The 17,039-nt window shown below is 37.3% G+C and overlaps 1 protein-coding gene across 1 annotated transcript in view; it reads right to left on the bottom strand.

The window, feature by feature from the left end:
• LOC134217709 (division abnormally delayed protein) overlaps window positions 1-17,039 on the bottom strand; it is a 360,844-nt gene that overhangs the window by 26,597 nt on the left and 317,208 nt on the right. The window contains exons 3-4 of the mRNA XM_062696521.1: window positions 13,230-13,767; window positions 12,967-13,153 (exon numbers count right to left, since the gene is read on the bottom strand). Coding sequence (XP_062552505.1) covers window positions 12,967-13,153; window positions 13,230-13,767 — 725 coding nt within the window. The remainder of the gene's footprint in view (window positions 1-12,966; window positions 13,154-13,229; window positions 13,768-17,039) is intronic.

A 17,039-nucleotide genomic window follows, 5' to 3' on the forward strand; every position in this document is an offset into this window, starting at 1 on the left:
CTTCTCCAGGAATTCCTTCAGGAATACCATGAACAGATTCTCCTAAGATTCCTTTAACAAATTTCAGGAATTTCTTAACGGTTTCCACCAGTGATTTCTACAGAAATTCTTTATGAATTTCTTCAATAGTTCTTCCGGGAGGGAGTGTAATTCGTAGTAAAATACTAGCAAAAATTCTGAATTGTGCCTTTTTTAGCCTGGTGGCTACAAAGCAAGGCCATGCTGAAAGTGACTGAATTCATTTCATGTGTAAGGTTTATGATACTTCCCTCTGCCTATGAGCATTATCATATTAGTTTTATTACACAGGAATGCAGAAATGATGAATCGGCTCAAAAACCTCGTAGTTAATAACTGTGGAAGTGCTTAATGAACACTAAGCTGCAATATAGCAATTTTCAAATAGGGATGTAATGCCAACAAAACAGAGCAGAAGAAATTCACAGGAGTTCCCCAATCAGAAATTCTAGGAAATGTGTTATCAAATATTCAGAACTTCCCTAAAACTCTCAGAAAAGGATTTCTTCGAGTGAATGTTACAATTACATAACGCTTTTGGGGGTGGGTGGATATCTGTCTGAGCATTACGGCCTACACATTTTCAAACCTTTCCTTACCAAAAGCATTTCAAAGAGATGGGGGGTTGAAAATGATCAATTTTGGCGTTATGTAATTTGTGGATGAACCCTTACATTAGTTGCTAAGCATGTAGATGACAAAACCCTAGATTATGTTGCGGCACGGAAAGTGACCGCTGCAAGAATTCTTTTACAGCGGTTTGTCTACCTAGGCGCCCACTTGCTGTAGTATATTATCAATTCAGTGCAAATCCGAATTATACCCGCTAACAAAGTTGGATTTTTCTCACAATTCGTACGTTAAACCTAACTTCGGAAGTGGTGCGCTGTTTTCATTTGGTGATGTGCTATACAGCGCACTACTTCCGAAATTAGGTTTAACGTATGGATTGTGAGAAAAATCCAATTTCAATAGCGGCTATAATTCGATTTTCTACTGAATTTATAATACATTTCACGATGTTTCGTGCAGCAAGTCAAAAATTATTCCAGATGGAAGCCGATAGGAGAGAAAAAAAACTGCACACCCACGTTGATAATCCTGCTCATCGACGATGGAACCTACTTCAAAATGGATTTCGGACAGCTTCCTAGCCAAAAATTCTACATGGCGACGGCACGAGAAGTAGTTCCTGCGAAGTTTAAATTTGCTTTTTGGAAAATTTGCAAAATTGCAAAAAAATCAGATGATTTTGGCAAGGGATATGCAGCTGTGGAGCAAAGACCTAAGTGTTTGTGACGAATAAGACGATGGCCTCGAAGCTGTACAAGGAGGAATGTCTCAAAAGCCGCGGTCTACCTTCCATAAATCCCATAAAGGTCCCGTGAAGTTTTGGCCAGATTTAATGAGTTGCCATTGCAGCCGGGAACTCATCCAGTGGTACTGCGATAATAACGAAGATTTCGTCGATAAAATATATCCACGCAACTGCCCACAAATAAATCCACGCAACTGCCCACAGCTCCGGCCCATCGAGACATTTTGGGCAGTAATGAAGCGGAAGCTTAAGAAAAGTGGAAAAACAGCTCAGGACCCGACTCATATGACCAAAATGTGGAACAAATGTGCCAAGGAAATTGACTTCGGAGGTGTGCAACTTTTGATGAGAGGAATAAAGAAGAAGGTGCGAATTTTCACTACAAACAAAAAGAAATGATTTGTATCATAATTTTTTCCTCGATGGACATAGCTTTATATGTGTAACATATGAGCTGCTCAGGTATAATTCACGGGAGTAGATTTCCTCATAAATTGTGCGGGAAAAAATCTCCAGAGTTGTCAGAGAGAGGAATTATCTATTCTATAGCATATCTGAGCTGATGTGAGTAATTACCCAAATCCTCAGATTAAGGATTTTTCTCCAAATTTCTGAAGAAGGAATTCCTCTTAAAGTCTGGAAGAAGGATTCTCGAAAATTCGTGCGAGATGATTTGCCCTGAGCTTTTGTAGGGCCAATTCCCCAAAAATATCTGAGAATTTTTGCAAAATTTCTGTGTGAGGAATTCTTGAAGGAGGAATTTCCCAAAGTTTCAGAAGGAGAAACTCGCCAAAAATTACTTAAGCAAGATTATACTACAATTCTTGTATAACGACTGCCTAGAATTTGTGACGACGAATATCTGGAAATTTCCTGAAATTTCGAGAACAAGGAAAACCTGTGTTGAGGGGAGAAGGTATGCTGAAGTTCTTTAGATTTTTTGTTCATGCTTCCTGTAATGGTAAGTCCTCATAACTCCTGGGAAAGAATTTCCCAGTATTACTAGTGATGGAAGAACCCAGAATGCTTGGAAAATCAGTTTCCCAGAATTCAGGAGCAGAAATTTCCAAAAATTCCCAGGGAAGAGTTTTCTCAAAATTCGAAAAAGTCAAGGTTTTCTAAAATTCTTGGAGGAAGACATACCCATAATTTCTAAAGGGATAAATCCTCAAAATTCCTGGGAAGAAATTCCTCAGAATTCCTAGATAAAAATAACCCTGTATTTTTAAAATATGAGTTTACTAGAATTTCTGGAGAAATAATTTTGCCGACTTCTTTGAGACGAGCATCTCGGAATCCAAAACAAAATTCACTTGCGTTTTTAAGGGCACATCACTTAATATGAAAGCATCGCACAACTGTCATTTTTATTATTCCAGAATTTTCCCAGAATTAAAGACGAAGGAAGTCTATAAGATTCTTGGTGAAGCAAATATTTTCACAATACCTGGAGTGAGGATAGCATTTTGCTACAGAAAGACAATTCTCCAGAATTTTGGAAGAAAGTATTTCTCTTCCTTTCTACAGATGGCACCAGTTATGTAAAATGCGTTCGCTATTACTTTTAGTTCTTTTGTGTACGAAATTATTCAATTGTGGTTTTACTATTGCCTGAAATTCTAGGCTGATCAGCAGATCACCTCATCGCATCCTCTGGTGGCATCTTACTTCAAAATGTAGTTTTGTATTGTAGTTTGTGTTTGATTATGCAAGAATTGTGTTTCTTTCCGACTTTGTATCCTGCAAGTGAAATAATCAGCACAACGGATCTTTTTCCAATTTTTACGAATATTTAGAAAAGACTCCTACATAATGGAAGTTTTTTTCAAGATACTTGGGAGAACATATCACTCATCAAAATAAAAAAAAAGTTGTTTATTTCTTCTATTTCTGCTGGATGCAAATATTACATTAAACGCGAATATTTTTGTGATTATAAATTACAACCAGAAACAGTAACTTCAATAAATTAGACAGAATAACAAAAATGATGGATCACTTTTTATTAGCTTTTCCTATATCCAGGCCATATTTCAAAATATGCAAAATCTTATTTTTACTTCAAAGCATGAACATGATTTTGATTTTCTTAATTGTTTGGGTTGTCATGAGTATGATCCGCAACCTCCAGCACATGTCATGCCTGTATTTTCATCAATTTGCAAGGGAAATAATGGCAGAGAAATCCAAATGTCTGTATTTGCTCACTATGAATCGTCTGCAATTTCTTGAAACGCTTGAACGAGTTCTGGATTGGAAGACATTACTCGTTAGCTCATTGCATTTCGAGTTAGAAAAGGCTATGCATTTACTACATATTCTTTTCAGCGGCGCAGCCGAAATTTTTCAAATTAATTTAGGTTTGCACGGAATTTTTCTTTTACCAATTAGGGGTGCGGGATTAACCTTACAAAACGAAAACTACGTCACTAAAAATATTTCAACGGCGCGCCAAAAACTTACCGGCGGCGCGGTCAAAAAATTCCAGCGGCGCGCCGGTCAAAATTGGTGGCGGCGGCGGCGCTTAAAAATCGTCGGCGGCCGCGGCGCGGCGCGGCGGCGCACAGCTCTATTCTCAATACCGGGAACAGGGAAAATTCAGCACTCTCTACCAAATGGAAGAGGAAACACCGTCAACAGATTTTAATCTTCATCAAATTCGCGGCCAGTCAATATTAACGACTATTTCCGCTACAGAACAACAATGTCAAAATATGATGCCAAATCTGTCAAATCTGGCAAGCGCACTTCGTAAAAACACGCATTTTTAACGATTTGATGCATTTGTAATGCATTATGTATTTTTATAGCAAGCATTTCTTAACGCATTTAGTATTAAGATGCATTTTTTAACGAATTTGATATTTTACGCATTTTTCAACGCAATAAATTAATTGGCACATTTTTGGCGCATTTTTATCAATACGTATTTTGGATTCAGTCAAATTTCACAGTGATCCGCCCCTCGACCTATGACCTATCAATCATAGGTATCATGTTACAAAAAATCAATGTTCAACGTAAAGATATGCCAGAAGTAAAAAATAACATGGAATTCGGAGTAAAAGTAACTAGAAATATCAAATGATTACGTTAACCTTGACGTAATATACTAAACGGTATAACATGATTTTTATTAGCCATTGCATTACCCCGGGAAAGAATTTGCTTTAAAAGGTGCAAAATCTTTAAGGTACTTCTAAGCCTTGTGCGATTCTCCTGAGAGATTCGAAAATCCTACCTACAAAGCTTGAACTCTCTAACAAAAGGATGCAGGTACGGACCGAAAGGAATGCAAGATCAACGGTTTTTCGGATTAATTGGACAATATTGGAGCGGATGGGTATCTAAGAGTTGCGAGTAGTTTTCAACATTGGTGTCTCGTGGAGTCCCAACTGTTGTAATGACTTAGTAGGCATAAGCAAACGAAGAAACGTGATATTTTGAACCAAAACGTAATTGTATCGTAATAAAAGCTTCGGAGACAAAGACTAAGCTCTTGGCACATTTTGGCGTTCCGGAGATCCATAATTGTAATATGATCAGTCTGTTAAACGGAATATCGTGAAGAGTGCAGAAACATTCATATGATAATTGAAACGTCATTCGTATATAACGTGTTTGGATACTAAAGTATTGTTGACTAGCCGAAGTCAACTGAGGCACGATGGGGCAAGTGACCCACAACATTGAATATTTTCTTGAAATTTGAATATATACGCCACCATTGATCTTAAAAAAAAACTAATTTGGATATTAATAATTTCTGGAGAACGAAAGAATTTCTTGAGGCATTTTCGTTAAAACTTCGTTAAAAATCCTCTATTTTCTTCAGAAATTTTAATAAGAATTTACATTCAAACCTCCATGAGTCCATATTGAAGGGACTATCGACTCATGGAATTATCGAGATGAGGAATAGCAAATCTTTCGAAAGCTGTTTGAAGGGACCAACACAATAACCCAGAAAATATTTTTTAATATGGCATAATTTGCTTCCATGAGTCGATATCGAGTCATAGAACATCGACTCATGGAGGTTTAACCGTACTCTATTGGGAATACTACCGGGAACTCCTCTGGAAAATTTCGTCAATAGTTATTTAAAAATAAGGAAGAATTTCATCAGATACTTGCTCGGGGAATCATTCTGAAAATTCTCTGATTTTTTTTGGAAAACCTGTGCAGGTATTACTTTGAAAGTTCCCTTATTTAAACCATACGCCATTTCATAAGGATTTTTTCTAAAATTGCTACAGGAATTCTCCCAAAAGGTTATAAATTTTAAGAATAAAATAATTACTGATGAAATTCGTAAAGTAGTAATTTGTTTAGTCATTACAGAAAAACTCAAAACATTTCCAATGGAATTGCTGAAGAAATTCCTGAAAGAACTCATGAATGAATTTTCGAAGAACTTCGGATGAAGTTTCAAAAGATATTTTTATGTAAAAAATTCTATAATTTGCAAAGGAATTTCTAATTACCGAAGGAGTTCCAAAAGGAATTTCCGAATGAATTCCTAGAAGGAATTCCGAAAGAAATTTCTATAAACGTCGTAAAGGAATTTTTAATGGAATGCCTGGAGGAATTTCCGTACTGTAGAAAGTTGCGAGAGAATTTCCGAAGGAATTCGCAAAAAAAAAAAATACCCAAAGGATTTCCCAAACAAATGTTCGAATATATTGCTAAAGAAATTTTCGAAGGAGTTTCTAAAAAAATTCTCAAGGAGATCCTGAAGAAAGTTTCGATGAATTTCCAAAAGAATTTCCAAAGAAATTTCCGAAGTAGTCCATGAATGAATTAAAGGGATTTCCAAAGAAACTCGTAAAGAAATTCCCAAAGGAAATCCTGAAGGAATTTTGGGAGAATGTCCAGAGGAATTCCGGGATAAATTAAAAACATAATTCGGATAATTTCTTCAGGAGTTAATTCGGAAACTTCTGAGAAAAAAAAATGTGAAAGAATTGTTAAAAGAATTCCCGATGAAAGTGCGTAAATGTAAATCCGCGATTTTCGCGACAGCATTTTAAGGAACCGCGAAAATCGCGACTGAAAGAGATAATCCGCGACAAATCCGCGAAATTCGCGAAAAACGCGAGAATCGCGAAATCCGCGACTGCTGTAACAGCCCTGTAACTAGAGGCGTAAAAAAATATGGGTTTTTTGGGAAAGTTAACTTTAAATAAGCCAAGGAATCGATCGAGCGAATACAAATTTTTGAATGGAAAGGTCAATTACTTCGAGATCCTTTCAGAAATTCCCTTTGAATTTCTTCAGAGACTCACATGGAAGCCCTCGATAGCCACCTCCTACTAACGCCCCGGGAATTATTTCAAAAATTGCTCCAAGAACTCTCTCGGAAAATTGTTCAGGATTTTTTTTTGTTCAGGAATTCTGGATTTTTTTTTTGAAAATCTGTCAGAATTCCCACAGAAATTTCTCAAACTTTTCTGCAGAAAACTCCTCCAAGAACTGCTTCGGGAAGTTCCTTTTTCAAGAAGAATTTCCGAAGAAATTTTTGTGGCAGTATCTGTTCCCAAAGGATTTCCTGGAGAATTTCCAAAAGTAATTCCTAAAGAAATTCGCGATGGAGTTCCTGGTTTGAGTCCCAGGAGGATTTTTTGGATAAACTATTGATGGTTGATGGATTTTCCAATGGATTTCTTGGAGAAATTTTACTTACATCAAAAAAACGCAGAAAAAGTGCTTAAGTAATAAGTATGCCCCATATGATATTGGACTTGGAACTACTCACACAAAGTTTTGGTCTATCCGTTTGCACGAGTTCGTGCACAAAGCCACCCACGAATGTACAAACTGTTTGTGAATTTCACCAAGCGGGTAATATTCGTTAGTCGACACATTTAGAGTTGATGAGAAATTTATCTGCAGACTTTCTGAAAAGATATGCCGCACGCTGGGGAGACCCGCATACCATACCAATTGTGACAATGCAACAAACTTTGTGTCGGGGCTCACATAATACCTAATGCACCACTGTTTCGCACTCAATAGAACTGGCTGGATGTTACACGACATTGCTCCAGTGAGGACATTCAATTAACGTTTGTTCCGCCGACCACGCGCCTACTTCGATTTCCAGATCGATACTAGAAATTGCACTTCACATCAAAAAACACATTCGAACTTCATCGAGTTTGTCATAACCTGTCATTCCATTTCATTCCATCACGTTATGATTTTTGCATAGAAAAGATTACAACGTGGTAGAGACAAGTGGAATAGTACCAAACTTTCCTCATGGCATGTTCAATGAATCTGTTCTGTATAGGAACAGTTTTTACTCTTTGCTGTATGAAAGCATTATTTCTCTTCCATCGTATGAGCTACAATGATTTTTGATAAGCCCTGAATTAGGCTGTGAAATAGGGGCATAGTAGCTTGAACGATTTTATTGAACAGCGCATCACAAGATCTAGTTGTCTTCGGGCTTAAACTTGTAAGCACCAACTCGTTTCTCAAAAGTATTGCGAGCATTTCAATGAAATTCTTAGAGTACTTCCTATGTAAAATATGAACCAATGAGCTGAAAAAACAAAAATGTTAGTAATTTTTTTCCGTTTCAAGATGGAAATTGTGTTGTATTGAAATTCGGACAAATTGACAGCGTTACGGAGTTTCGTGCTGTTTTTACCTTGGGTAATTATTACGGCCAGTTTAAGCTCTAGGTGGATAAATCAGGGTATTTTTTCTCGTTGAATAGCTCTAGACTTGTGTTGGGAACGAGCTCCTACTGAACGAAGGATGCACCATGTAGATAGATGCAGATTCACGACCGTCCGCCCCATCGTCGTCGGACGTTCCGTCCAGTCCGACGCATCATGAGCTTGCATTTTTCGATATCACACGTCTTTCTCTCGGTGCGCTCAGTACGAGCACATTTTCAAATCTATCGGTATATTCTTTTTGGCTTTTTTGTTTTGTTTGAAGTAAGGAGATATTGCTGTTCAGCAGACTTAGATCTGTGGGATATATCTCGACGCTTTTAAATCGCTATGATTACATTGACCACCGTTCCATGCAAGCTATGTAGAAGGAAAAGCTGCAACATCATTATTTTTAAATTTCTTTCAACTAGACTTCGGTACAGCAATCAGATGGTCTTTCTCAAAGTCCAAGGAGGCGCAATCGAAAGGTGGTAGATCCAAGATACATGCGATAAATCTATCTTCTTGAACTGTTTTGTCTATGCTTTGGCGACGATATTTGAACACACTTTAAAATGGCATCGAAGCATGTCCTATTCTGAGAAATTAAAGACTCTTGAAATTTATGAATGGATTATCACGCATGGAAACGGAAGCAAGGAAACGAAATTTGTACGAAGGGAAACTCCATTTTTCCATTAACGCTAATAGCTTTATCAAAAATAATCAATTAAGTGGAGCACTAAGGCCATTATTGAAAGTTTTGTTTCCCTTCTTATTCAATGCAGCACATCTTAATTCCGAACAACACTGAATAAATCGATCGAAAGCCGAGCGTAATACGTGATTGTTCTTAACTGTTAGGAAGGTTAAGAACTCAGTGACGCAAACGATGTCTGGAGCCACGGTAAATTCTAATTGCTGCATTGAGCAGTCGTCGTGCCGACGATAATTACTTCTGTACTCGTCTGCTTTAACACATGTTTAATTGCCACGCGAGACTCGAAGCGGTTAGGTGTGAAGAGATGTAAGTGAAAAAAAATATGTTTCGAATTATATTTTGATCCTTTTACGTACAGCAAATTTGTGCGTAAATAAAAAAAATGATTGTTGTACAGCTAAACCAACCCCTGTATTTTTCGTGAGTTGTACTTTGATTGATTTAAGCATAACTGCATTTGACGATGACAGTCATTTCCGTTGCTAGATTAAAAAGATCCACAAAGATTTGGTAATTACGACATAGGCGCAACCTCACTAATTGCGAAATTCAGGATTTTTTTTTAATCGTATTTATAAAGCTGTTTTACAGAAAATTGTTTATTTTGTTATCAAAATCGACCAAAATGTCTCTTATGCCCTTTTGTTGACGACACGCTCTATTCAGTTATAATATTATCGTTAGCTTCACGGGATCACACTCGATTGTACAAGGTCGGCGTTAGTCTGATAGCAGCAGCAGTAGAACAAAACAAGAAATCATCCTTCAAGCAGCAATTTAAAATCACTTTACTCTCGACGTGGTGGCTTCGGGAGTGAGCTTTCAATTACGAGTGCGACTCCCATAGAGCATCTAGTTAATAAATTATGATCAACCGATGGAATTTGGCTCCCTCATACACTTCGGAAAGGAAAAACGGGGATACCTAGAATTATTACCTTTTCAGAAAAAGAAGTCAAGTAGTAAGACACCTTGAAGACGACTCGAAATTACAATTAATTAAGGATGGATGTTAGAGTTTGTTACCAAGGTTTGCTTCAGTTTGTACCAGAGAAATAGTTTCTGAATCGATTATCAAATGTTCATTGGTTATTTTGCAATTGGTAGACTGCAATGAAGCTCATAGCTTTTGCAAAAAAACTGGCACTCAATTTATGACTCAGTATCATGAATCGGAAAAACAAAATACATTATCAGCTGCCCTCATACTTATTACCGGTGGTGTAGAACCGTGTCTTCTCACACTCGTCGCCCGTGACGTTGCTTTGGGGAATCAAGCAGTTGTTTAGTCATCAGACTCGCTGTGAGGCCCTCCAGACAAAACGCGCGATCGTTATCGGCGGCCATGCAGTTAACATTTTCAGCCAGCAGTGGAAGAAAGTTAAATGTTTGAGGTCAATCATTTTGTTTCTACTAATGCTTTCTTAATAGAGGGAAATTTGTTGAAATATATTATTGGGAGATTCATCTTTCCATCTCCACATTTCGTTGAAGTGTTGGAAGCTGGAATCTTCAAACACGCTTATCCTCCAGAGCGATAGGCTTGCAGCATGCTTTTTCTTCAACTGAAATAAAGGCGTTGCATCACTGAACATTGAAAGCTGGAGCTGGAATTTACATAGAATAGCATTCCTGAGCGAGCATGAAGCGTTCTTTCGTTTATCTCGCTGTTGCTGCACATACGGAGCATGCATGTGGTTCTTACTGACTTCACGTTTCTCTGCCATTCCTCACACCTCAGCGCAAACAGAACCACAGATGATCAAAGTAGATCCACCAGAAACCACAAACCTGTGCGGTCGACCGTTTGTGGTGGCTCTTTAGGCTAACTCACTTCTCCGATCTCAGCTTAGCGCTCTCTCTACCCAGCCTGGACCGCGTCTGATTGTCTCGATCTTTCACTGTGGGATTCGTTTGCAATCAGTTTCTTCGAGAATGAACGACGGACTTCATCATAAGGGTCCGAAAAATTCGCGTGGATGGTTGCTGGAGCTTTAACCTTTGAAGAACTGGAACATTGAAGTGAAGGGTTTAAACATAGGAAATTCAATAAAAATTTCAGAAAAATTCAAAAGGAATTAGTTTTTTGTAATCCTAATAGAGGATTTTTTTAAAAGAATTGGTTCAAACAGAATAGCATTTAAATCTTTTCGTTAATTGTTTTAATCTTCAGTTTTATACGACATATAAATATTCCAGAAATATAAAAGTTTTATTTTTACGAACAAACGAAACTGGTGTGTATTTTTTTCAGAACCCAACAAACAAAACATAATACTAGTCAAAATTCAGTGCCATGCAATTCAAAGGTTTAACGCATTCTAAAGACTTCTGCGGCCTACCCGACTCCCCCCAATATCCCCACGTAGGGTAAACAGCGAAACGGATTCAATTTCCTTGTTAAGTGCGGATGGTCCTCAAGTAATAAAACACACATAAAACCAGTTTTGCTGGAATTTTCTGAATCAGAAATACATTCCTTTTTGTTGCAGTTTTTTTCTACTGCCTATTCCATCCGCCTCACAACTTTTCTTCTTCGTTTCATACCTCATATAATTTATTGTCTTCCATCTTATCGCTTTTCTCGGGCACCTCACCGCTTTTTTTTCTTTTTGTTTCACCTTCATTCAATCGTTTGTGCTCTGTATGCATTGCCTCGCGCTTTTATGTACAGTGTGAAACCGAAATCCGTTCAGCACCAGTATGCGTCCATTTAATGAGCTTTGATTAATTATTTCATGATTTTTGTCAATAGAAGTATTCATCACATTCTGATAATACAGTCTCTCATTAATGAAGACGTCTATTTTTTATGTTGAGGGGCCTAGATGTACATAAATCGGTGCCATACGGTACATCCCAAATAAATCAGCAAACTTCGTCATCCTTCTTTCACCTTTTGTCCGCCACTAACACAAACACATATGCCTGTGCGCCAAAATTCGCAATCCCGATCAAATTCCACCCAGAAGGACCCCAGCGCAGATCAACTTAGCTCGCTGACTGCATCCAGTTTCGTCATCTTCTTCGGAGCCCAACGTCAAGCCTTTTAATTTAACGATCTTATTAAGTTCAGAGCTGGGATTAAGTGATACTGGCCGGCACCGATTGCCGTTTTTTCTTCGTGTACTTCTTTCGGTCATTCCCAGTTGGACGCATTATGTAGAAGCGCGACATGGTTTATTAAAATATGGCAGCAGTTTTGGTTGATTCAGAAGAATTTGTTTAATTTTTATGAACTACCCAGACTCTAACAGCATTACCAAATAGAAACGCGTCTAGTTCAGCAGACTGATTTGATTATGTATTGGCAGATATGCAAATTGGCTCGGATCATCTCACCCGATTTTGCTGCTCCCCAAGAAAAAGGGGCTTAATTGTTAGGGCAAATAAAACACTCGTTTGCCATTTTGGGCTCGGAGAAGTAACAATTTGATAGGCGTATAACTAATGTGCCTGGAAGAAGATCATGTATCAACATTATTCAAAGTGTAGTCTGCAACAAATCAAATATTATTTTCAAAGGAATTATTCTGAAAGTGAAAAAAATAAATATGTCGTGAAGTGCTGTCATATTTATTTCAGTATCATCATGGAGAATTTACTAAAGAACTTTTATTTCCATCACTGATCAAGGTGTGAACGTCATGGTGCGCTGCCTAAAATCATTAACATCGCTACCAACGCTTTTGTGTTATGACGACATTATCACCGCGCAGTGGTTGCTCTGCGGAAATTTTGGCTGCAGTATGAGAAGACTACCCAAAATGCACAAACAAATCTCACTTTTTGTCTGTTCCTTTTCTTTTTGTACATAAATTAGAATAATATTTTGAGTTTCAAAAGATTAAAAAGTTAAATTTTTAAACATGAAAAAGACAAAACGATCAACTTGTTTCATTTTCCCTTCATCGTCATCAGCACATTGGCGATTCGTGGTTTTCAAATTAACGCGTAGAACCACTCGCAATATTCTGCCACTGGAAGCGCTTTTCGCTTCTGCAGAAATTCAAATAAAGGTCGTCGTTTTGGAGTCACATACATTTCTGCCGCCTAGCGGTAACCAGCAGCCATTCATTTAGTTCGCTTCCAAAATTGCTTGATGGCAGAAAAATGAGCTCCTCAGAGTGGAAAACGTTGATCCGATTTTGCCATCATCAGCAATACGCGGTTGCGCGTTCATTCAATAAAATAGTGATAGAGGACATACTATTCAGGCCATATATTTATACACGTACCTTCAATTCGAGCTGGGGCCCATTTTCCATCGCATGCATAATGGCATTGGACAGCTTTGCATCCAGGGCTTTGATCTCGGATTCGATTCCATCGGCCGAGCGAACTGTATTTATGAGAGGAAGGATGGCTTCAGTGAATGTGTACCAATACTGATTCAGAACTCCAATGTACTGCATCAGACATCCCCTGGGAATGATGATTAGATAGAAAGCAGTTATTAGCCAGATGTAGGCTTATGAAAGTCTTGCTTGTCCGAACTTACCTCATAACATTTTTGCACAAACCAGCGCAAGGTTTCGCGTGGTTATGGTTACGTCCCTTACAGGTAGCACAGTAATTCATTTTCAGCAGGGCTGCTTTGCAGGACGGCTGTAGGTTTTCCGTTCCCAGGTCGTCCAGTTTGTTGAGTACTTCAGCCCCTTCCCGCAGCACTCGTAACAGCACGCTAGCCGCACTGACACTGGCCACCAACGAACTGGACAGTGTCTGTGGAATGGTGCCGAAAGGCTTCAATTCGTCGTACGTGTGCGTGAGACAATTTTTATAATCCTTATGGAAATCCACATCTTTGTCGGCGTGGACCACCATGTGGTGATATGCCACCGGGAACAGATCCCGGAAGAATTTGTCGGTGACTAGCTCCAGATCGTCGGAGTGCGACGTCGACGTCAGGTGATTCCGAATGGTGCCGTACAGCTCCTTGATGGGGTCCCGCGACAGTGGGGACATCTTTTGGTATACGGTTGAGAACAAGTTGAGCGTCTTATTCTCGGATTGATGGGAGAGCTGCAACAGGTAATCTGTAAAACAAGTAGAAAAAGAGATTGTAAGTAACATTTGGCTGGGTGAATATGCAAATACACGTGAATGTAGAAGTTTCCGAAAAAACTCAATTAGATGGAATAAGATAGATTGACATACATATATTAAAATAAAATGTTTGGTATTTTCAAAATATATGATTTTGTGTCCGTATTGAGAATTTAAAATGTATTCGAAAGATTTATACCTGACTAATTATTTGCGGGCGTCTTAGGGGAAATTTTGCACGACTATTTTCTGCTATTTACTCCCACTAATTATTTTTTATGTATTAAACACATACGCATTTCGTCCTCTACTTGAGGACTTCTTCAGTGTTTAAAAAATAAAAATTAATTAATGGAAGTAAATGGAAGAAAATAGAGATATATACCTATTTGATATATCTACTGTTGAGACTAAATTTAGTTTTTTGTTACGGAGATGTTTGAACGAAGGGAAAAAAATCGTTTTGTTTATCTTGTAAATATTCGATAAACGACCATCATAAACGACACACGTATCATTCTAGCTTTTATTTGAAATTTGCTCATTAGCTCTTTATAGTGTTATTATTGTTGTTGAACAAAAGTACACAATAGACGGCCTAAGTGTTTTATGACGTCCATATCTCTGCATCCCAGTAACTTTTCTTATCATGATAGCTTTATAGTTTCTTTAATCTTCTTACATCTTAATTCTGTTCATCTCATTGGCCCTTACTTCGATGTGATCTTGGAGGCCATCCAGAAACCATGTAGCTATGCATGGAGGACATGTAGTTTTGCAAATTAGTACGATAAAGCTCATCCACAGACTTTAAATAAAATATCAAAATTTAGTGAAATCTTTTTTTATCATTGTAACTAATGAAAAATTCTAGAGAGTGCTAGCTTGTTTTAACATTTATATTTTTGCAGCCACTGGAAGTTTATCATTTTCACTCGAACCAACTAAAGTACACTGTTCACAAGTTGGCCTATCAGGCATCCATGGATGACTTAAACATTTCAAATTATGTTCATCGACGGTCAGCTCTGACTAAAAAATCCAGAAATATCCTACGATTCCCAAAAACTTTTATACGTTCAGAAAAAAATAGATGTTCAACGTTAATGGAATGAAGGCTCGAAACTGATTTTTACCAGCTTTATTGGTTTGCCCTTGAACCTAGATTATATTAAATGTTAAATTTCGGATAAATTACTTAGTTAAATTCTTCATTGGCCTGATTATTCCTACGAACTTTCAAACGGCAATCTGATTGCAAGGAACTAACCTATAACTGTCCTGTTATAATAAATTCTAGGCCAATTTAAAGAAAATTTATTTCTACATCCTCATACAACTAATTTATTTCAATTTAGTTAAAAAATTTAGCAACAAATTAACTCATAGGAACTATTTTCGAGAAAACTCTTGCACGAGATGTCACCTTACTTATTTTTTTTTCACAGTTGCAACAGCGCCTACTGAGTCCTTTTCATTGTGTAGCGTATTCAAAATCATAAGTTTCGTCTGTTGTAGATTAATTTTCAGAGTCTTTCCATTTAGATTTTACATCCAGCCCAACATATTTGTATTCTCACACTGTTTTCGGCCAGTCTGCTAAATACTAACCTACACTAACCTACACTAACCTACACTGCGCCAATGTTGTGACCAGAGGTATCCAAATCTCCCATTCATATTTTGCTTGGGCTTAATGAATCATCCTTCAAAACAGGACTTCACTTATCCAAATTCGTTGAAAGACTAATGATTGAAGGATGGATCATTTTCATCTATTATTTATTTTTTCAAAGGTAGGGGAAAAGACTATTTTGGCAGGTTTTGTTCTATTATTGGCAAGGGGGTTATTGTCGACCGAATTTTATGAAATTTGGCCACAATATTCTTTTTTATGCAAAGAATGTTTAGGCCAAATTTGAGCATAATCAGTCATAAAAAACTAATCCGATCATCTAACCATCTATACATCACTACACACTGGTTATACTGCTGCTGTGACAACAAAAGTTTACCCTTGAGTTTAGTCTGTTTAGTCTATGGAGTTTTTAAAATTCATTCGAAAGAATTCCAAGTTCTTTATTATTTAACTTTTTGTTACCTCTCCTTACAATCTAACAGTTTTACCAATCCTTTCTCCAATCTCAAGAAGCCTAGCGTGATAATTAAAAGTTCAAAATTTTCGGGAAATAGCAGCAAAATCCCTAAAACACTTTACTACACAAATTAGCAGAAAAAAATGCTTTCGAAATGTCTAGATTATATACAGGCTTTTTTGATTATATTTTTCTACATTCTATACAGGTTTTCGATACGCTGTATCGTATTTGTAAAGGTTATTCAGAAATGCAATGCATCTTTCAAGATTAGTTTTATTTAGAAAGCTTAAGAACATTCGCTCGATTAGTAAAAAATATTTACAAAACTCTAAAACAATATGAAAATCTTAAGGGATTGATAGTTTGCTGATAAATTTCATAGCAAAATCAGAATTTGTTAGAAATTGTTCGATAGCCTAAGCAACCTAAGCGGTCGGAGCTCAAATGGCTAAAATGGCTCAAATTACTAAAACAACTTATCCAAAATTTCATATTGACTCAATATCAAACCATAATGTCTAAACTTTGCAAGAGAGTATATTACCAAGCCAATTTATTTCCATACAAGTATTGTTTGGACAGACGAGAGGAGGATCGAGTTAGAAAATCAAAAGAGAGGGCACATGATTCGTTTCTTCGAAACTTTAGGCTCTAACAATCGCATAGCTTGAAGGTTATGGTCTCTTATCTTATGGTCTGAAGATGTTTTTCTTGAAAAGGTGATAGTCATATTGTTAGTTGCGAGATGTTTTAGGCAGGCGGAATATACAATTTGTACCGAATGATCAACTTGGAACGTTTTTGTTCACTTCTGGCTGTCTGGCTGTCAAATTAGAATCTAAAATTTGGGACCGTCACGAAGTTATTGATTTTGGAAGTTAATAGCTCCATTACCTTACGACGGATTTAGGAGATTTGTAAATCAATCGTCTGGCAAACTCTCCACCAATTTACTAATTTCATTGAAGCTTTTGGTAATTTAGGATAAACTATTTGAAATTTAAATTTTTGCCAAACCGAATAAAAAGTTTAGATTCAAACAATCCCGTTCATTAAAGCATTCCCAACACAAACCACCTACACAGAAAGAAATAATGAAAAGTAATCGACGCGTAAATAATAAAGACGTGGAAAATTACACTATTCTGGGCGTACATGGATCT

This window comes from Armigeres subalbatus, chromosome 2, assembly GCF_024139115.2.
Source record: "Armigeres subalbatus isolate Guangzhou_Male chromosome 2, GZ_Asu_2, whole genome shotgun sequence".
Lineage (NCBI taxonomy): Eukaryota > Metazoa > Arthropoda > Insecta > Diptera > Culicidae > Armigeres > Armigeres subalbatus.